The sequence below is a fragment of the Pyrus communis genome, chromosome 2 (assembly GCF_041283825.1).
Source record: "Pyrus communis isolate YQ-2024b chromosome 2, ASM4128382v1, whole genome shotgun sequence".
In the NCBI taxonomy this organism is placed as follows: domain Eukaryota; kingdom Viridiplantae; phylum Streptophyta; class Magnoliopsida; order Rosales; family Rosaceae; genus Pyrus; species Pyrus communis.
The window spans coordinates 21,469,079-21,490,296 of NC_142566.1; the positions used below are offsets into that span (position 1 = coordinate 21,469,079).

At 37.8% G+C, this 21,218-nt stretch overlaps 4 protein-coding genes across 7 annotated transcripts; 2 read left to right on the forward strand and 2 right to left on the reverse strand.

Moving 5' to 3' along the window:
* Positions 1–49: 49 nt before the first annotated feature.
* Positions 50–3,500, reverse strand: LOC137748498 (thioredoxin H-type). The gene is made up of 3 exons (XM_068488658.2): positions 3,335–3,500; positions 504–626; positions 50–406 (listed from the first exon to the last, which is right to left on the reverse strand). The coding sequence occupies exons 1-3, from the start codon at positions 3,422–3,424 to the stop codon at positions 263–265; spliced, it is 357 nt and encodes a 118-aa protein (XP_068344759.1). The 5' UTR covers positions 3,425–3,500; the 3' UTR covers positions 50–262.
* Positions 3,501–4,424: 924 nt separating this feature from the next.
* On the reverse strand, positions 4,425–6,569 carry LOC137748342 (protein RTE1-HOMOLOG). 4 transcript variants are annotated; one of them, XM_068488484.2, is made up of 3 exons: positions 6,412–6,569; positions 5,033–5,317; positions 4,425–4,951 (listed from the first exon to the last, which is right to left on the reverse strand). In XM_068488484.2, the coding sequence occupies exons 2-3, from the start codon at positions 5,300–5,302 to the stop codon at positions 4,529–4,531; spliced, it is 693 nt and encodes a 230-aa protein (XP_068344585.2). In that variant the 5' UTR covers positions 5,303–5,317; positions 6,412–6,569; the 3' UTR covers positions 4,425–4,528. The 4 variants fall into 4 exon arrangements, with proteins under 4 accessions (XP_068344585.2, XP_088542961.1, XP_068344586.2 ...); XM_088686835.1 differs by having other exon boundaries at positions 5,033–5,286; positions 6,412–6,548; XM_068488485.2 differs by having other exon boundaries at positions 5,033–5,320; positions 6,412–6,543.
* A 982-nt stretch (positions 6,570–7,551) lies between these two features.
* Positions 7,552–14,778, forward strand: LOC137747317 (protein MICRORCHIDIA 2). The gene is made up of 17 exons (XM_068487409.2): positions 7,552–7,952; positions 8,041–8,075; positions 8,165–8,243; positions 8,351–8,440; positions 8,861–8,936; positions 9,303–9,381; positions 9,477–9,605; positions 10,505–10,603; positions 11,313–11,420; positions 11,548–11,694; positions 11,793–11,885; positions 12,238–12,289; positions 12,378–12,489; positions 13,184–13,397; positions 13,983–14,071; positions 14,206–14,248; positions 14,384–14,778. The coding sequence occupies exons 1-17, from the start codon at positions 7,652–7,654 to the stop codon at positions 14,510–14,512; spliced, it is 1,875 nt and encodes a 624-aa protein (XP_068343510.2). The 5' UTR covers positions 7,552–7,651; the 3' UTR covers positions 14,513–14,778.
* An 812-nt stretch (positions 14,779–15,590) lies between these two features.
* LOC137747033 (uncharacterized) lies at positions 15,591–20,880 on the forward strand. The gene is made up of 13 exons (XM_068487029.2): positions 15,591–15,862; positions 15,974–16,132; positions 16,219–16,467; positions 16,570–16,689; positions 17,258–17,338; positions 17,470–17,565; positions 17,850–17,945; positions 18,294–18,347; positions 18,450–18,653; positions 18,737–18,862; positions 19,158–19,223; positions 19,510–19,809; positions 19,943–20,880. Exons 1-13 carry the CDS (start codon positions 15,800–15,802, stop codon positions 20,414–20,416), a joined length of 2,088 nt encoding a protein of 695 aa, XP_068343130.2. The 5' UTR covers positions 15,591–15,799; the 3' UTR covers positions 20,417–20,880.
* Positions 20,881–21,218: the final 338 nt, after the last annotated feature.

Sequence of the window (21,218 nt, forward strand, 5' to 3'; positions counted from 1 at the left end):
GCCGCAACCATACAGAATTTCCACATCAAGTAACAATTTCCAAACGATGTATGGGCTAAGTGGAACTACATTTATGTAGCAACCTTATGAAAAGTACCACACACAATACATTTATGTAGCAACCTTATGAAAAGTACCACACACAATACTTAAGGGCAAAAGGTTGAAATATAAGTCTACATTGCTAGCAACTCGCACGGTCCGTGGCCTTGTGCTTTGCTATAGTCTGGATTTATCGGCATAATATACAAATTTATCACATTCAGGCAGAAGCAGTGCCCACATGCTTCGAGATAGTCTGCTGCAGCTCGTCTTTCTTCGCTCCGACCACCTTGTCCACGATCTTACCTTCCTTCAGGAACATGAACGTTGGCATTGCCTCTACCGCCCAGTCCTGCGCGACCGTCTGCAAAGAAATTCACTTGCGACTGAGTTTCTCTTACAGCGTGCAATGTTAACTGATTCCGAAACAAATTGCATTTTGAAACAGATGACGGTATTACCTTCAGTTCATCGACGTCAACCTTCACGAAGATGACATTCGGCAGCTTCTTAGCCAACTCCGCCAAGAATGGTGCAATGAAGCGGCATGGTCCGCACCATGAAGCAGTGAAATCAACAACCATCTACAGTTTTTATTGAAGAGCGCTCGGAACATGAGAAGCGAAAAAAGAAACAAGATGTTCATGTAACCCTTCAAATGACTAGCATATGTGTAATCATGGAACCAGTATTGTTATTGTTTTAGATATGAAAGGAAACAATTGATAGTACGTAGGGTCGAAACGATTCTACTTTACTCCAGTGTATGACATGCATCGAAGCAATGAATGGTTAGATATGCAGTCAAGAATCTAACTGTCAAGGATCCATGTTGGAATTCCTCTGTCCCCACTTAGCCACCTACTCAATTCGTCAGATGTGAGATTTTAATCCAAAAGGCATCGGTCTTAGTTAGAGTGGGGTAATTCTATTTAAAAGGCTTGTTCCCAAGCTATGTGGTCGATGTGGGACAGAGGAATTCTAACACTCCTCCGCACGTGAGACTCTATTTTATGGGTCACACGTGGAGTTTCACACATCAACAATCACGTGGAGCCAAGCCATTAGAGTGAGGTAATTCTATTTAAAAGGCAATCACGTGGAGCCAAGCCATTATAGTGGGGTAATTCTATTTAAAAGGTTTGTTCTCAAGTTCTATGGCCGATGTGGGACAGAGGAATTCTAACACTCCCCCGCACGTGAGACCTTATTTTATGGGTCACACGAAGAATTCCACACATCGACAACCACGTAGAACCAAACCGGGGCTCACTCGTTCGCGCTAGGCCAATGCACATGGCATCTTTTGGCCTACTTGGAGCCATGTTAGGGCTCACCCATTTGCGTGGGGCCAAAGGGGACCCCACACGTTCACGTGGATATACGGGCCCGTCTTCTGACTCTGATACCATCTTAAATTTTAGGTAGACGGGCCATGGGCTCACTCCAACAACACTAATACTGTCTCCACTAGGTCACCTGCTCAATCCGTCAAGTGTGGAGTTTTAATACAAAAGGCCTCGATGATAGTTAGAGTGAAGTAATTCTATTTAAAGAGCTTGTTCTCAAACCTTCTTATTGATGTGGTACAGAGAAATTCTAACACCGGTGCATAATAGAGAATATGCCAAACAAAAACAAACAAGAGGGTTTTGTAGGAACACTTGGCAAAGGGTAAACAACCATAAGCATTTCCGTGTCGTTTGTAATAGTATAGGTCAAAATATAAAACAAAGAATGATTCCGATCTAAAGGCAAATGATGTAGTTCCAATACTCTTTTAAATGCAGATGACATTTTACTACAATGACGAAAAGCGATGCATCCTGATGGAATTTAATTCTCACCGATTTCCTTTATTCTAACAACTAAAAATTTAACTCATTAAATGCTATTGTTTATAAAAAGAAACTCTTTTTATGGGGACAAATAAGTCCTTTACAACCTAGAATTTAGATGCAAAATATAACAAATGAAATAAACGTGGTGGGTAGGAAAATATTGTTTTGTATTATGGCTAAATTGGATTAATGGTTCATGTGGTGATAGGGTAATCGGAAGATAGCCCCGTGGTGAAAAAATTCGAATTTAAACCCTCATGGTGAACTCCGTTAAGATTTAAACCTAAAATTAACATTTATGTGAACTTTCCGTTAACCCAAAATTAAAATCACACCCTTCCCCCAAAGATTTCATTGGATTTTAAATTTTCTGGTCCAAAGCAGTGTCACTTTTTGTGTTCTCTGGGTTAATTCAATCCGAGCAAGTTTTTAAATTTCAGCTCTTTCTCTGAGTAGAATACCCAGAAGATAAAAAGGAGCTTTCTTTACGGTAAAACCAGAAAAAGGAGATTGCTTTCACGCTCAGGTGGCATCTGCGGCTAAGATTTGATCTGGGTTGTGAAGTTTCAAGCTTTTGGCTCCAATCCCTTGTAATTTATTAGCCTTTAGATTTTGTAAAGTTTGAGTAAGTTTATATTTACCACCCAAATTGCCGTTCTTTCTTATTTTTACAAATCCTGAAGCTTCTTTTACTGCAGAGAGGCTCCAACCACACCATCCTCAATCTGTAAGTCAGTTTTCACAACCCAATATTTCGTTTTTTAGTATTTGAATGGAATCGAAGCATGGATCAACGAATTCATAGTCTTGGATGAATGAGTTTTTTTCTCTTTTGGTTATGAAGGTTGAATGGGTTAACCGACAGATGAGGAATATATTAATTTTGGACTTAAATCCTAACGGAGTTCACCACGAAGGTTTAAATCCAAATTTTTTCATCATGGGAACTATCTTCCGATTACCCTCTCACTACAAGGATCATTAATCCAATTTAGCCTTGTATTATGTATGTGGAATGTTATTTTAACATGCAAGAATAAACATAGTATGCCCCAACATGATAAAAAGCAAACAGAAAATTTGTGGCTCTGCTTTTCCAAAACCAATTACAAAAGAAAAGCAAATACGATAGAATTAGCGTTTCAAATCTTTACTTTTTGAACATAAATCTGAATTTATTTTGGACAAACGATACAATAAATATACTAAATTTATCTAAATTAGCAGGGGAATTCAAACTTAGGTGTGGATCGTGGATGGGATCTAGATTAACAAAGTGAATTAATCAAATCAGATAAGAAAAAACCAAACGAACCCCAATATTCAGATTCATCAAAAACAAAAACCCAAATCACAAAAAATAAAAACCAGCAAACCAAATCGATATTAAAAAAAAATAAAACAAAATTTACAAAAAAAAAACAGAAGAAATTTTAAAAGATCATATATACCAGCTTCTTGGAGTCGTTGGCCTTCTGGAGCTGCTGCTCCCATGCCTCCACAGTGTGGCAGCTGAAAACTTGTCCCTCCTCTGTCGCCATTTCTCGCTCTGTAAAATTTTCTCAAGAAACAAACAGAAAAATACACCTCAAAAATTATAAGTGTGCTTCCGATTTTTTTCTGTGGGTTGCCTTAAATAAGCAAAGCTGTGGTTATTTGTCACTTTAAATTCGACCTTCATGTTCTTTATATTCACGATTTTGCCATGGGAGATAAGAACCGTCTGGAAAAAGAAGAGTTTCCCATGCACGGAACGTAGCGGATGCGTAACGCGTGCAGCTGTTTGGTGCGGCTGTTACTGTGAACGTATTGCGACAAGCCCACGGTATGACCTGTGGGTCTTTATTCCCAACCGTCGGATCAGAAGAACTTGACCTTAATTTTTTATTTATTTATTTATTTTTAATAATAAAGAGCATCATATCCATTGGTTCATACTTTTTTGGGCCTATCAATGGGAGCAAATGTATTCGGACTTAGTGTCACTACATCAATAACTAGTTGATATCATAACAAAAAAACCAAGAAACAATTTTGGCATTTGTCAATGGGGTAAGTAACTGATTGGTTGAGTGCTCTTAGGGTTAGCTCAAGTAGATGCTGAGATTAAAATTGAATCTCTTAAATATTGTAAAGTAATTGAATCGGATTTTGTCGCATCATCAGATTACGTTGTAATATGTTTTATATTTATTAGTATTAATCCATATTATTTATGGGCCATAAATTTAAATTCTACATCTTACCAAACATGATCAAGTATAAAATATTATCACATAACTGTAATGGAATTTACATCTTGTTTGGTAAGTATAAAATAATAATTCCGTTACAGCCTTATTTCTAACAACCCTTTTAGCGCATGCAAATGTTAATTATGCCAGTTAGTTGGTGCAGTATGTCCGCTTTTTGCACCCAAGTTTAAATCTCGTTCTCCGTAAGCTAGAGTTACACGACTAGGGAAAAAAAAAACACAACAAAATTAGTACATTCGATTCTTGGAACGCATGCCTTCTTAAGAGGAAAGAGACACTCGAGAAATCAACGGGGAAAACATGCTTTTAAAGTGTCGAAAGTAGCTGGCAATTTTGAATCACAAGTCTCTGAAACCAAAGTTTTCGTACGAAGACTCCAAATAACAGAATCTACAATTGGATCAAACTCTTGAAACAGTACGTACCAAGAAGAAACCAACCGACAAGAAAGGCGGTGAAGAAACCTAAGTACGTTAGGAAGGTTGAACCTGCTAATGCAACTCCGAGACAGAATATTATTAAAAACGGTAGTAAGGACTGCACCACGGCTGCTGTGCTCACCCACTGACCCTTGAGGAAGATCAGAGCTGCAAGGTTCACCACATTCCACCCACCAGACCGAAACCCTAACCTGTTTAGGTTGTTGGCTACGAAGGAGTGGCAATTGCAGGTAAAAAGGTTGTATGCTCGGTGTTGGAATTCCTGAGTGCCCTTCCGGAGTGCATCATCCCATGTCTTTATGTCTCTACCAGGTTCATTCTCCCCATATTGATCCTCACTTTGGTACTCAGACGGATCGGGAATAGTGCAACACTGCTTGTCAAAATTTTAATGAGCATAAATGAAACAGGAACGAGAAGGTGATACGAATTCAGATATGAAGAGATCATATACCTTTTCTTTGTTTATTTGGATGTACCGAGTTGCTGCTCCAAAAGAAAAGTTATCCACGCACACGAAATTGGGCCCCGCAAAGTCCAATATGACGCCATCTTCTCTGCATATGCCAATGTGGCCAACGAAAGGAACCAACCATGAAATAACAGGAAGGGGTGTCCACACAATGCAGCATGGGAACCGGGATCTTTTGGGGTCAATTTGCAAAGTCGGTGAATCACTTCCACCAATCATCAAGTTGTGCTCGGGGCCTGCACTTGTTTCCATTGCCAAAATTGGAAGCTGCTCAATTGCCTCAAAAACATTAGACACTTCACACTTGTCAAATAAGAAGCTAGTTTATCTTAAATCTCACATCCGAACTGGAAGGGCACCGCCAAAATTAGGCATCAACTATTAGACAGAGAATTTTCAAATTGTGTTGTATACAAGATAAAACGGAATGCTTTCTGAACATCTTATGACCAAACATTCTTCAAGTCATACACCATTGCAAGGAATCCCATAAATCTCTCAACCAGATAAAGTCTAAGGCATCTGATGGAAAACATTTTGGCACGAAAACAAACTGCTCCGATGCACGCTCCATGGACTCGTGAATCAAAGTGTAACAAGCAGCATGGTTCAGCAGGTCATCAATCAAATTGTAACAAAAAAATTAGGTGGCACAACAAGCTCTAATTAAACTACGCAATAACATATTATCAATGAATCACAAACAAAAACGATTGTCCATTATCGAATTGTGGTTGTCTGGTATTTCTCCCATCTAAAATGGCATGCAGTCGAAATAGCTCCTGCATCCAACTCCTCTTCACCATAACAAACTTGTCCCCAAAAAAATACGGGGACGAACAAAGTTTGGAAGCTACCCCAAATTCAAGTATGTATCGCACCCTAGAAATTTCCCAGTAGAACTAAAATTCAGGATTTGGGAACCAATATACAAATTGTTCATAGCCTATTTCGAAAATACCAATGTTCAGCTTCATCTTTACCATACTTAAGAGGACCAATTCTGCGGTACTGAGTGTAACAAAGTTGGTTAGTGCAGTGTACTCCGCATTTTCAATTCAATTTCGAATCCCACAGTTTAAATTAAATTAGAATATCGCTCGAATTAAAAAAAAGTGGCCAACTTCCTTATCAATTAGGAACTCTAATTAAACATGTTTAATCACCATTTCTAGCTAATTGAAACCATTTTAAAGGCTTGGAAGCATCAGAACAACTGCCTACGTGTTTTGCTTTTACCTAAATCAGATACCGAACCCTAAGAGAAACCAACGGAAGCGGTTGAATAACCGTGGCTAAATGTAAGAGTAGTAACACGAACACAAACCGTGGAGACAGAGGAAGAGGAGCGGAGGGAGTACCTTTGGATGGGCAGCAACGGAGAAAATGAGCGCAGCACCGCCGGCGATTGCTGGGGGAGAGATCAAAGCAGACCCGAGGCGTATAACTTGCGTCAAAGGAGAGTTGGGATCTGAGTGTTTCTGCAAACTTTTCTTTTTAGGATTATTTTTTAATTTATGAATTTTGATAATTATTTCGTTTTAAATTTTTTTTTAATAAATTATTAAGAATTTGTTTGATAACCACTTTTATTGTTGTAAATATGGATGACATTATTTGGTTTGAACGGACCTTCACGTGTAGGACAAAGTCAAAGAAAGTGGCTCAGTGGAGAGACACATAATTCAAGAATTTCTATCAAATCCTTCTAATTAGCGTATCTCAGAATTCTTATATAATTGTCAATGATAGCTCAAAAATGTTACACAAGTAGAAGAAAGAAGACGGCACACTATAAAGAATCATAACTGCTCTCAATCTTTTGAATTCTTCTATTGTTTCCATTGCTTTTGTAATTCAATTTGATAATGAGAGAGAATAGTGCTACTATCATGAGGATGTAGGTATATTTGTCGAACCTCATAAATATTGAGTCTTATTTACTTTATCTCCATTGCACACATATCGTCGATTTCACAACAGTTTTAATTTTCTAACTGAACTGAAAAGTTAGACTTTATTTTTATAATTTTTCAAAGTTTGGTTTTCCATTCTTCAGTTCTTAATTGAAACAAAATAGTTATCAAACGACCATTTAATAAAAAAAAAATACACAAATATTTGAATTAGGGTAATAAGTGTGGGCATAATCACTTCTCGAATTGTATGACGTGCCAATAGTTTTATTAAAATTATTAGGAGTTCTCTCTATTTGTACGAGAAAATCTTAAATATTCTTAATTTGTGAGTATTAATTTTTAAACTCATCACAATGTAAGTAATAAGTTTTTTAATAACAAAATTAGAATCAATGCTCACAAAAATTTAATTTTAAGAACCAAAGTTCGAATTAAACCGAAATACAAGAACCTATGCTCTTCTCTTCTTCTTCTTTCTTTTTTATTTTTTTTTTAATTTTTTTGAAAGAATGGAAAAGAAATCAGGAATTACAGGTGGGCCTCGTGAAGACTTGAAATGACCGGCCCAAGCCTCGCTACAGAATTTTGTCTCGAAGCGGTGCGTTTTGTCCCTTTCAACGGCAGACAAAAATTTGCAGGCCGAAACAACGGGAGCGAAACAGACTGGGAGCGAGTATTCGGAATGGCGCCTAAAAGGGAGAAGGACGCCACTACCGTGGTGGAGCTCGACAGCGACGACGAGAACGGCGCCGGACCACAAAATCAGACAAACAAAGCACCGCCGCAGACGACATCCCAACCTCCGCAACAGCCCGTGATCCCCAATTATCAAACCCTAGAATCTCGTAGTTTCTGGCGAGCCGGCGATTATGCAGTGGGTCCTACCAGCAGGGCTTCCATTGCACAGGGGCAGCTTGAGCATGCCCGAGTCCATCCCAAGTTTCTTCACTCCAATGCCACTTCGCACAAATGGGCTTTTGGCGGTAAAGCTCTTTGCATCTTTTGGGAGTTAGGGTTTTTTTTTCTTCCTGATTTTCAAAGTTCTCTCATTTAATTTTATACGTTTTGCAGCCATTGCTGAGCTCTTGGATAATGCTGTCGATGAGGTAAATTTCAGAATCTGAGGGCACCAAAAAATGAAGAAAATTACACTGAATTTATGTTTTATTTGTTTACTTTTTCTACATTAATTCAGGTGCAAAATGGTGCAACTTTCGTGAGTGTCGATAAAATCGACATTGCGAAAGATAACTCTCCAGCCTTACTTTTCCAAGGTGTGGTTTCAGTGTATTTAGCAATCACTATTTTTTGGAATGATATGTGGTGTCATGAAAAGAAAAGAAAAGAAAAATTGGAAATGGTTGTGATGCTTTCTGTGCAGATGATGGAGGTGGAATGGATCCCGAAGGTATGCGCAAATGCATGAGCTTGGGGTATTCTACAAAGAAGGCAAACACGACTATTGGGCAATGTAATTATAACCATCTTCTTGTTTTATTTTCTGTTGGCTTAATTCGATGGTATATCATTTGCATAATTATGCGGGTCTGTATGTTTATTTTCAAACATGTCATCTGTTGAATTTTTGTTTCAACGAGTTGCATATGGATAGCTTTCAGAATTTGTTTTTCTTCTGCTAAAGAAAAAATTTTCATGTGTAAAACATGATTTCGCATGGCATTTTATGTCAGTTCAGGGTTATAGTTATTTCATATGTTGTGGCTCAGTGTATATATTGAGCGGTTGAATGCTCGTTGAAATTTTTGTATGTCTGCACTTGAAGCTCACTGTATGATACATGCTGAGTTTTGTAGTTTTTTGTGTCAGTGAAATCCTAGATCTTTGCATGTTTTTGTTCATCTTGACATCTGACAAGTGTGTACCTTTTCAGATGGTAATGGATTCAAGACAAGCACTATGCGGCTAGGTGCTGATGTAATTGTTTTCAGTCGTGCAATTCGTGCAGGGTATGTTTTATTTATTTTTCTTTTTAGTTTATTTTCCTCTTCAAAGTAGTTTAGTCAATCAATTCCCACCACTCTACCACCTTTCTTTTCCACTACAGCCACAAACATTCACAACCATATTAACACATCCAGCCTACTGAAACTAAAGATTACATCTTGAAGCTATGATTTAAACTTGATGGTTGTGAATGGCTCTAGCTTGGACTTGCATGTTTTTTCCTAAAATGTTCATTGATTGGTATACGTGGCTATGTGATTTCACTTGGACTAGTATTCTTAGTTCCTCTGTTTTCGTTGAATATTTTATCCTTGACGTAAATCAATTCAATATTTATGACTTACTCTGCCCTAATACCTGTCTTTTAGAAAAGCTACCCAGAGTGTTGGTCTTTTATCTTACACATTCCTACGGAGAACTGGGCAGGATGACGTTATTGTTCCAATGGTACTGTTTGGCTCTTTAACATTAAGCTTCTCTTTTCCTCCTTGAGAGTTTGCAAGTGACTCACATTTCACACTTTGTTTTTATTTCAATTGTAGGTTGATTATGACATCTCTGGAAATTGGGTGGAACCAATAATTTATGGCTCACAGGATGACTGGACTTCTAATTTGAAAACAATTTTAGAATGGTCTCCCTTTGCATCAAAGGACGATCTCATGGGACAGGTGTTTTGGATGGTTCTTCTTACAGAAATACTATACAGTAGTTTTTTATTTTTTGAATACTTCCATTGTTGTACAGAAGTAAAATCCTGAATCTTGTGGTATCATCACCAGCAATAAGTTCAGTAACATAAAGTTATTTCAGATGAAACAATAGTTGTAAATTGGCGGCATCTGCTTTTAGATAGTAGTCACGTAGTTAGAAGGGGTTTTGTGGATATGTTGCAGACTATTATGTAGGAGATTGAAAAATCTGTAATATATGATTTAAATTTCATGTTAAAAAAGAAAGAAGAATCACATTCTCTACCAGTCTATACAAGTCAAGGAAAGATTGTTCAAAAAGACAACCTCTATTGTTGTTTAGATATATTTTATTATGTCTTTTATGCGTAATTGGTTCTCTCCCATAGCTTTCAGTCTTCATGTTTCCTTTAGCTATTAGAACAACAAAGATTGTATAGGGGTATGTGGATACGAGCAATCCCATTGTGGTGTATTATGGGCAAAAATTTATGCTCACTTTTCCCTTACTTTGATGTTTGTTGAGGACTGCGTTTTAAAATCTTAAGATTAATAAGTCCACCCTATTAGTATGTGAATTAATTCTATTCAACACGCCATGATGCCTTTTGCTCTGGCATTTGTACAACCACAACCAGGCTGCCATTTTTGTACCTAATTTACAGTAATCCAAGACTAAGAGCCATGAAATGCCACTACTTTCTATTTTTCAGGTTGGTGTCTGCATACTTTGTTCACAGAACCGAGTGCAATGGCATTCTAGGATTCATATAGCCGACCCTGCTTAGTGGGAAAAGGCTTTGTTGTTGTTGTTATTGTTGTTGGTGTCCGCATGCTTTGTTCCCTGACTAGCTTTTTTGAATAATTATATTTTGCAGTTTGAGGAAATTGGATCGCATGGAACAAGAATACTTATATACAATTTGTGGCTAAATGATGAAGGAATATATGAGCTGAGTTTCGATGATGATGATGAGGTATGTCAAACTTATTTGGCTGTACGTAATTATAAAATCTCTCTTAAGTCCATGCTTTATGCACATATTTTCAGCTGTCCTCTTTTATGTGATATGCTAAATGTTTGCATCTACAAGTATGAGACACAGCCATGCTTTAGTGTCCCAAATCAGCTCCTTAAGTCAACTCAGTTGAACTCTGCCCTAATAACCACTAATTGGCTATAGTGCTCCTCTTTCATCATTTACGAAGATGAGTCTTCACTTTTTCTAAATAATGATGAACAAAAATTCTTCTCTATGATATTGTATAATAAGTAATAAGTTGTCATTAGTTTCCTGTATATTTAGTTTATTACTTGCTGTTGTGCACTATCGAACCACGTTATTAAACAGCAGTGCACAGAGTTTTTTGTCACATTAAGTCGGCAAAACTTGCCAACTGAGTTTGTTGGTATATCATATTATTTTGATTTAAAAAAGTGATATGTCGGTTTGTATTTTACACTTTTAGTATATTAATGTTAACATTGTATTCCATGCGCCTTTAGTTTTAACTTTTAAAAGTTGGCGGGAGTAAGCATATCCATTGATATAAAATCCCTGACATGGATTTGAAGGATTTATCGTTCTTCATTGTACTCAATGTTGTTGCATGTGCACCAATGAATACATTAGAGAGGATCCTGATTTTGTTAGTATTTGTGGTTCTTCTTTATGTTTGATGTAGGATATACGGTTGAGAGAAGAAGCTACCCGTGTAACTTCGGCTGTAGCGCAAAGGAAAATCAACGATATACAATCACATATATCTTACCGTATCCGCTTTTCATTGAGGGTAACTTATCTAAATTTTACGTATGTTTTTATTTTTCAGCAACATTTGTTTTACTATGACGATTCTATTTTTCAGCAACAGTTGTTTTACTATGACGATTCTTATTCAGTCATTTTCTTATGATCAGGCTTATGCTTCCATTCTGTACCTCAGAAGATTTACAGACTTCAAGATTATACTAAGGGGAAAACCTGTACAGCAATATGATATTAAAGATGACTTGAAATATGTAGTCATTGTACCGTACAAGCCTCAGCTGGCTATATTGAAAGAGGTAAGTTATCTTTCCTTTTTCCCTGCAACATTCTGGAGCTATGGAAGTTTGTAGTTATGAAATGAAAAATAATTCAAATACCTGGTTTCCTGCTTAAGGTTACAGTGGAAACAACCATTGGATTCATTAAAGAGGCACCCGCACTTGCAGTTAGTGGCTTCAATGTGTACCACAAGAATCGCCTCATCAGGGTATGTTTTGAGTACGCTGAAGTGCGATTTCTATCCTTTTGGAACTTATGTTGCTAACTGAAAATTAGTATATCGTGAATCATATAGTATACTATGGTTTGAAGTTGTAAGTTGGGCTAGATGATCAATAAAATGGATGTAATTCATGGAAGTACAATATACAGAATTGACTTTCAGTCACACAGTGCTGTGAAATTTGGCTATTTGTTGCTTTTCTTACTCTTTAGCTGAATCTATAATGAAAATTAATGCAATATCAAGTGAGCTACATGATAAGGATGGCCATTGTGTAATTGTGACCAGTGACATTCCAGTTAACTGATGCAGTGACTTTTTTTTCACGTTGTTGCAGCCCTTCTGGAAAGTCACAGCTGATGGTTCTTCAAAGGGGAATGGTGTTGTTGGTACGATTCCTTAACTCCGTATTTCTCATTGTATATATGTTCTGGACGTATTCGTTTATTTAATATGCTTTAATGTACATATCACCAGGAATTCTTGAAGCAAATTTTATAGAGCCCGCACATGATAAGCAGGATTTTGAGAGATCTTCATTGTTTACCCGGCTTGAAAATAGGCTGAAACAAATGGTAAATGATTTCTGGTGAGTTATTGTAACTTCCAAATTACAGACAACCTTTTTCTTTACAGGGGTTGGGATGTCATTGTTATTGTTGAGGGGTGTCTAGTCCTTATGAAAGAAAAGAAAGAAAACTAATGGTTAAATTATATTCTTTTTAAATGAGGAAAAGGTTTAATAATACCCTGGGCACACTGGGGGTGTACAAAAGAAAGACCAGGCATAGAAGAGAAGTCAACGGCGCTAAATTCTACACACACACACACACACACATAGAATATATTTTGCAGACGTCTATCCATTATAAAGTGGTCTCAGGAAAGAAGCTTCCACTCCATGAGTTGGAACTTGATGCCGTGGAAGGTCCATATCTTTTCATAAAATGGGGGCAGCATAGAAGAAAAATTTTGGTCTCTCTTTTGGATTCTGGTCATTTTCCCCTTAGCATTTATAGAATGAGTGGAACATTAGGTATGGTATCTAGTAGTACTTCATTTTCCATGTTAAACCTTTGTAAAGTGTTTTTCTCATGAAAGATGTTAATATACAATTGATCGCTTTAAATTTTGACTGTATGTGTATGCCATACATCCTTTGATCTGTCTCTCTCTCTCTCTCTCTCCACAAGTATTGGCTTTCTTTACATTGATGTGCTTTCCTGACACAGAATCATGTATTTTCACTGTTCTGAGTTGTTGAATTGTTCTGGACAAGACAGGAAAAGCAAATGTCACTTTGTGGGATATCAGCCTATTGGTTTTACTCGCAACCTGCCAAAGGACCCAACGTATAAATCTTCGGCTAGAGATGGACCAAATTCGATGAATCTTGACCAAACTATGGATGACCTTCCTGATAATATTGTACAAGATACAAGCAATGGGCAGCATGGAAGTGGCCACCAAACTGGTTTTGAAAACGATTTGCCAACTGTAAGTGAGACACAGTGTTAATTTCTTGTTTGCTTCTTACCATTCGTTATTTCAATCTATTTAGTACAGTTGACAGCTAGCACGCAATGGTTAAGAACATTCTTGGTTAAACATCGTACCAAGGATATTCAAGAGTTTTCTGGTAGCACGGTCTCTAGCTTTGGGTCTCAAATGTTTGCAGTGTTCATATTGTCTATGACTATCAAACATTGTTATGTATTACATTGCAGAGGAGCTAGTTTCACTCTTAGAAAACTTACTTGCCAGTAGTTAAACAAGAACAAACACTGTTGATGTTCAACCAACTAATCAGTTGAAAGTTGAAATGCTTAAAATATAAATATAAGGGCATGGCCACTTGGAGGTTTAGGACATATCATGTGCCCAGCAGGTTCACCACACTCATGTTCATAAACCTTATAAAAGAACGATGATGCGTACTGCGATTTCTAGAGCAGTGGACCACAACAGACCCTGATAAACCCCTCTGGGTTCTCCATATTTCAGTGTCATTGTCTTGTTTCTAATTTTGCTTTGCTCTGAGTACAGAATAAACAATTCTTACATTGTTGAATGCCAATGCAGATGTCAAATGAGGTAGTGGGGTCTGCGGACGATATAGAGCCCATGACAGTTGATCAGATATGCGAAGAGAATATACAACTTTTCATGAGGTATCGTTTTAAATTTGCATTCAAGTACCAGGCATACTTAGTTGGGAATGTGGCACCGAGATATTTACATGCTATATAATTGAGTCTCTCTATTTGTTTCTTCTCTTGAACCCAACAAAACCCTTTTGCTACAGGTGTGATGCACAGATGCAGAAGGAGTCTGAGTTGAGGAAGACGGTATGTATGAAGTTCCGCATCACATTGTTGATTCATTACGTCATTAATTCAAGTTGGCAGGCTGAATGACTTAGTGCTCAAGTTTGTTAAATAACGTGATACCGAGCTTTGCTTTTTGTTTGTGGAACGAAATAGGTTGAAAACCTAGAGAAGGAGTTGGAGCTGGCCAAAAGGAAGAACGCACAACTTGCTTCATATCTAGAGACGAAGAGGAAGCACAAGATGTTGAAACAACCTACTGAAAATGATTTGATAAAATCATAGAACTACATTCTGTACCGGTCACTGCAACCAGACCAATGTCTAACCAAGCTACACACCGACGCTTCTCCTTCTAAATGTGTATAGAAAGTAGCTAGAAGTCAGATGCTTCTGTACTTTCCTTTGTCCGGTGGACAGCACTTAACGGCCGGAATCCGACTTTGTTGTGGATGTCACAGTTTATGAAGAGTGCACAAGAGTTGGGAATAATGTATATGAGTGTATGTAGTGAAATGTGAAAAAGAAGGGCTAATCTTTTTACTGGACAAGCTTCAAATCTTTTTATTTTCCAAGTTTCCTTCCTTTGTTTGCTCTTTATTACAGTTTGTTGCCTTAGTTTTCTCCTCTCGAGATTACTAATATCAAAACCACCGACGTCCGTTAAATTCGAGTATTGGGTAGGAAATTTGAACTTGGAATTTTGCATGATAAAGTGAAGGAAAATATCACTAGGCTAACATTTAGCTGATAAATATAACGTTTAACGGTTGAGAAGAAGAGTAATCCAAGTACGCCGACTAAAGCATTGTACTCCGGAAAAAAGGACGACGTTTACTTGCTTAATTACAATGTGCAAATATAAGTAAAAGAAATGATTAATTGCAATTTAAGATGCGAGACATGGCTAGATTGGGGTTCCAAATTTTTTTTTAAAAGTAGCTTCTTAAAAAAATTAGAGTTAAAATTGTGTTTGGTAAAAAAAAAAAAAAAAAAAAATGTTTTTGTTTTTAATATCATGGGTCTAAAACAGAGACAGCTCTAACCATGCTTTTCAAAAATATGTTTTTTCATAAGAGCCGAGTGAACAATAACTTTTAATAAAACTTTCATATTGACAACTACCTTGTCTGTTTTTTTCGTTAAAAACACTTTTAGCATCGTAATTTATCAAATACTTACTTTTTAGCATAACTATATATTATCACATCACAGCAAAAACAGTTTTAAAAAGAAACAACAGCAGCAATCGCACAGTGAAAAAATGGTTTTTCACACTTGTATGCTGTATGTATATAAATATGTAATACAAAAATAAGGTAAAATATTCCTAACAAAAATAAAAAACAAATGAAATAATGACGTTGCAGCACGCTATTGCATCAACCGACGTGGCAAAAGGCCAAAGCAAAAGGACGTTCCGGAAGTCACACGCCGTCTTCTGGAGCACTGGAGGTAAAATCTTCCCGAAAGTAACGGCCACAGTCGCAGATTCTCCAAGGCTCCACTCACCGCTGCAGCTCAACACTCCGTCCTCCGCGAAATTTGATTCTCGGCGGCGGAGACTTCACCATGAGGAAGCGAGATTTGGCCATTCTCATGCTCTCCGCCTTCGCCATCTTCTTCTCTCTTCAGGTCCCCTCAAAAGCCCTACAAAAACTCTAACGACAATCGAATTTATGCATTTCTATTGAATTGAACTCGGATTGAATTGTTTCTGATTGGATTTTGATTTTGGAATTTCAGCACGAGGGTGATTTCTCCTTCAGAGAGGCGTGGATGCATCTCTCCGACGACTACCCGATCAAGTTCGAAGGCGACCGCCTTCCTCCGCCGATCGTCACCGATCTCAACGGCGACGGCAAGAAGGAAGTCCTCGTCGCCACCCACGATGCCAAAATCCAGGTCTCTCTCTCTCTTCATTTTCATTGTTACTTACTTGTTAGGTATGCTGAGGGTTTAGTGTTATTGGTAATTTTTGTTATTGTTAGGTTTTGGAGCCTCTTAGTAGGCGTGTAGACGAAGGATTCAGCAACGCGCGCGTACTTGCGGAGGTGAGCCTTTTGCCTGACAAAATCCGCATCTCCTCCGGCAGACAGGCTGTGGCAATGGCCACCGGGGTTATTGACAAGCTTAGGCCGGGGCAAAGACCCAGGCAAGTTTTGGTGGTTGTTACGTCGGGTTGGTTTGTTATGTGCTTTGATTCCAACCTCAAAAGGCTGTGGGAAGTCAATTTACAGGTTTGTGGAAGGTTTGGAATTTTGTTCATATCTTTATAGGGAAATGGTGACCTGATTGGTGTTATCCGAGTCCATAGTCTTATTCTAGTTGGAATTTTACAGGAGGATTTTCCACATAACGCACACCATAGGGAGATTGCCATCTCAATAAGTAACTACACCTTGAAGCATGGGGATACAGGATTGGTGATTGTTGGTGCAAGGATGGAAATGCAGCCTCATGTATGTTTCTTGTTATATTATTCAGTTCTAATTTGTTTCCATTTATTCTGGAATCAACTTTTCATTCGAGTATCCGTTATGGAGAAAGCATGTGTGGTTACAAGTGTATATCCTACTGCCAAGATTGTTTGCGAACTTTAAAGCCCACGGTTTTCATTCATAACTTCTAAACAATTCATCTCGTGTGATGGCAGAAGCATTATCTACTAGCTTTAGCATCCTTTAATTAGATGTCTTTACAAACTTTGAGGATGTTGATAAATAAATGCTGACCTTAATCTTCTTTGCACTTTTCCATCAAGATGAATATCGATTATAATGGTTCAAACTGGACTTGCTTTTGTTACAGCTTTCTTTTTTCTATATTCATTGCTTCACTGCTCCTGGTATTTCACAAGTTTCTATTTATTGTCCTTTCTTGTCGTCGTAAATTCCTTTTTCTGGAGTACTTGATTGAAACCAGACTTCTACATTTGACTTGTTATTGCTGTTGTAATGTTTGAACTGAAGACTCGCATTTTTAATCAGTCTACAGTGGTTTTAAAAGTGATTTCTTGTCATTTTTTAGATTTTCATGGATCCTTTTGAAGAAATTGGGATGGCGGATCGAAATGCTGAGCAGCATAGAAGAAATCTAACTGAAAAGGAGGTAAAAGCATTTTTTGGTTTATGCATGTGAAACTCTTGTTTTTTTTAATTAGGGTGGATAACTTGATCTACAGATTTTTGCATTTACTGAAGCGTAGTGTTTAGATGGTTTTTTCTATCTATCTTGTGCAGGCTTCTGAGAGTTCAGGAACTGTGGATTTACGCCATTTTGCATTTTATGCATTTGCTGGTAACTCTGGAACTATTAGGTGGACTAGAAAGAATGAGGTGATCTTCGTCTTTTTTGTACATATGCTTTTTACTTTAGCACTTCTATGCTTTATAGTTCATACTATACTTAGAAACTAGGAAGACATTAATTTTCTGGTGTAATATATCCAAAAAATTTATAGCAGGTGTACAAGCTAGAATTTTTCTCTTTTAGCATCTTATTGATGCATGCTGCTACTACCTGGTGTTTAACTCTTATCTGATTGATGATTCCAACTTTTGATTAAGAATATTGAAGTATTTGCTTCTCAAATAGCTGATTCAGTCATTTGGTTGTTTAGAATATTGAAGAGAATTCTTCAGATGCTTCACGGTTAATTCCACAGCATAACTACAAGCTTGATGTTCAGGCTATGAACAGTCGTCGTCCAGGAGAGGTATGTTATTCTACCATTTACAAAACTGAATGGTTACTTGTTACAGTTACCCAGTGTATATGTTAATCAATTTTTCGTTGTACTTTGTATAATGTTGTGAAACTCTTATTCTTTGGAGTTTTGTTTTGGTCAAACATATGAAATATTTGAGTTTTGACTCGAAAAATGGTCCCCGAAGAAGCTTATGGAAATCTCTCTCTCTGTCTCTCAGTACACATTTTCTTTACCTGAAAGTAGGTTACTAGTTTTCATCTTGTTGCTCTAAATTGTTTATGATTCATGCTTGTTTGGACTTCATTTATGATAGATTCTTTTGAGATAATCCCCCTGATATATGTTACATTGTAGTATGAATGTAGGGAATTCAGAGAATCTATCCTTGGAGTTATGCCACATCATTGGGTATGTTAAGAGGACTGTCCTTGACTCCGTTAATTGCACTTCTGTTCAACTGAATGTATTATTTTGTGGTAAGTGATTTGCCAATTTGCATGCCATTACCAGGATAGAAGAGAAGATACTTTGTTGGAACTTGCACATTTCAGGCGGCACAAAAGGAAAACAGTGAAGAGAACATCCGGAAAGACTATTAACTTCCCTTTCCACAAGCCAGAAGAAAACCATCCTCCTGGAAAGGACTCAACAAAAAAAATTTCAAACTTGATTGGAAAAGCTACACAGTATGCTGGTTCAGCAAAATCTAAGAAGGTGCGACCTGTGAACCATTTAAATTTAAGATTGTTTATGGTATGTTGAAATTCATTTTTGACCTGTTTATGTTGCTGATGCAGCCATATCAATATATACCTACCATAACAAACCACACTCAACTTTGGTGGGTCCCTAATGTCGTTGTAGCTCATCAAAAAGAAGGAATAGAAGTTATTCACTTAGCAACTGGCCGCACTTTCTGTAAGGTAAACGAAAAGCCCACTCAATTTCCCTTGTAGCGTCATAACCAAAGTGAAATTACACTTGATATGATTACCATTCATGCTTTGGTTTGTGAAAGAAAGAGAGCAGCCTTTGTTCTTCATTTTTTTTTTTATGTTGAGACTTGAGAGAGATCCACCCTGCTTCAGCTCAGTCCTTCATTTCTTATTTTTACTTTCTATCTGATATATGTACATACATAGAAAAACTTTGTTTCAACTGTGGAATATTTATGTTATCTCTTAACCGATGTAATGCAAAATTTATCGATGTTATCAGCTTCATCTTCAAGAGGGTGGCCTTCATGCTGATATAAATGGCGATGGAGTCCTAGATCATGTCCAGGTGCACATCTCTTGACTTTCTACCTTTGGTCTGTTATCTCAATTCTAGTTGGCTGAACAGCGTAAAAGTTTAATGCTCAGTGGATGTTTGAAGTTAATGTCTGTTGAATTATGCTCAGTGGATCTAAAGCACATAAAAAATTTATGATTGGTGGACAACCACAAAGAAAAAAAGGAGGAAATGCAGGGATAAATGTGGCATAATTAAATTGTGACCAGAAGTGTAGATTTTGTTTATGGCTGCGTCATGGGTGATAAATGTGACAGAATCTGTGCCTTCTCTGCAGGCTGTAGGGGGAAATGGCGCTGAGCAGACTGTTGCTAGTGGATCCATGGAAGTGCTCCGTCCATGTTGGGCTGTTGCGACCTCTGGTGTACCCGTTCGAGAACAACTATTTAATGCTTCGATATGTCATCATTCCCTTTTTAACTTATTCCAACATGGAGAATATTCTAGAGGCTTTGGTCGAACTCATGATTTAGCATCGTTGGAGGTAGCAACTCCCATTCTCATTCCGAGAAGAGATGGCCATAGGCATCGTAAGGGAAGCCATGGTGATGTTGTCTTCTTGACAAATCGTGGTGAGGTATGCATTCTAATCTTGATCGCGTCATGGATTGGGATGAGATCACTCACAAAATTCAATTATAATCTTGTAAGGTACAGGATACTGTTTACTTATGCAGAATTGGCAACTTAAGATGTGTACTTTCTTTCAGGTAACATCATACTCCCCTGGATTGCATGGCCATGATGCCGTTTGGCAGTGGCAGCTGACGACGGGTGCTATATGGTCAAATCTTCCATCTCCGTCAGGGTTGATGGAGACTGGTAACGTGGTCCCTACACTGAAGTCATTCTCGTTGCGAATTCGTGATATTCAAGAGGTGGTCCTTGCTGCCGGAGAACAAGAGGCTGTGGTGATTTCTCCTGGAGGAAGTATCGTAACATCGGTTGTCCTTCCAGCACCGCCTACACACGCCCTGATCACCGAGGACTTCTCAAACGACGGGCTCACTGATCTTATTGTTGTGACGAGTACCGGGGTGTACGGGTTTGTCCAGACAAGGCAACCAGGTGCCCTCTTCTTCAGTACCCTGGTTGGTTGCCTCATACTTGTAATGGGCATCATCTTCGTGGCCCAACACCTGAACTCCATCAAAGGCAAACCCCGCGCTCCATCTTCTCAGTGAAAGCAGCAGAGCTTTCACAACGAAAATACTAACCGAATATCGCCACAACTCGAGAGAAGCAAAGGAGTTCATCGACATCGTCTTTTGGTAGTGAAAAATCGGCATACGCTGGAGAAAGATCGACGAGCTGACAGACTTGCTTCCCTGCGTTCACTGTAATCCTTCTGTGGCGCTTCGTTTTCTCCTCCGAGTTTATTGCATGTAAAAATCTTTCTTCTGCTATGTATCATTTGCATCTAATTTTCCGTCAGTACATTATCTCTTGTTTTTTACTTCAAATTTTCTCCAGGCTCATGACTTCGAGCATCTCCAACAACACTAGGTATATTTTAATTAGTTTAGCATGAAATTCGAAGATTGTTTTGGCTTAGCCGATTTTAAAAATGTTACTCCTACAACTTTGAATATTTTTTTCATTTGATAACTTTGAATACTATTTATTAAAAGGTACTCATTAAGACGTATTTAGTTTGATTTTACCTTATACCATCTTCACTATTACCATGCTCACCTTTATTTTATGGTAATATTAAATTAAACAGGTCTTAACGGTTGTCCATTAATAACTCAATGGGCTGCTAACACTGAATCTCGGCCATATGGAAGGTAAAGAAATCTTGCAACCATTTACAAAGCTAGGTTAACTGGGATATAACTACGCTGTGGATCAAGCTTTTTGTGGTTTTGGGTTAAATTTGTTGAAGTTCAAACAACATGATTTGGTTAAGCCGTTGGAGATGTTCCTGTAGAAAAGAAGGAAAAATGGAGAAAACTTGGCACAGAAATAGTCCTCTCCTCTCAC

Coding starts and splice junctions, on each gene's coding strand:
- LOC137747317 (XM_068487409.2), top strand. CDS start 7,652: ATGGCGCCTAAAAGGGAGAAGGACGCCACTACCGTGGTGGAGCTCGAC. Junction 10,604..11,312: donor GTTTCGATGATGATGATGAG/GTATGTCAAACT, acceptor TGTTTGATGTAG/GATATACGGTTGAGAGAAGA. Junction 13,398..13,982: donor TTGAAAACGATTTGCCAACT/GTAAGTGAGACA, acceptor ATGCCAATGCAG/ATGTCAAATGAGGTAGTGGG.
- LOC137748498 (XM_068488658.2), bottom strand. CDS start 3,424: ATGGCGACAGAGGAGGGACAAGTTTTCAGCTGCCACACTGTGGAGGCA. Junction 627..3,334: donor CCAACGACTCCAAGAAGCTG/GTATATATGATC, acceptor TAAAAACTGTAG/ATGGTTGTTGATTTCACTGC. Junction 407..503: donor TTGACGTCGATGAACTGAAG/GTAATACCGTCA, acceptor ATTTCTTTGCAG/ACGGTCGCGCAGGACTGGGC.
- LOC137747033 (XM_068487029.2), top strand. CDS start 15,800: ATGAGGAAGCGAGATTTGGCCATTCTCATGCTCTCCGCCTTCGCCATC. Junction 18,863..19,157: donor CTGGCCGCACTTTCTGTAAG/GTAAACGAAAAG, acceptor CGATGTTATCAG/CTTCATCTTCAAGAGGGTGG. Junction 19,810..19,942: donor TCTTGACAAATCGTGGTGAG/GTATGCATTCTA, acceptor ACTTTCTTTCAG/GTAACATCATACTCCCCTGG.
- LOC137748342 (XM_068488487.2), bottom strand. CDS start 5,507: ATGTTTGGTCATAAGATGTTCAGAAAGCATTCCGTTTTATCTTGTATA. Junction 5,321..5,429: donor TGAAAATTCTCTGTCTAATA/GTTGATGCCTAA, acceptor GAGGCAATTGAG/CAGCTTCCAATTTTGGCAAT. Junction 4,952..5,032: donor TCCAAATAAACAAAGAAAAG/GTATATGATCTC, acceptor TTTGACAAGCAG/TGTTGCACTATTCCCGATCC.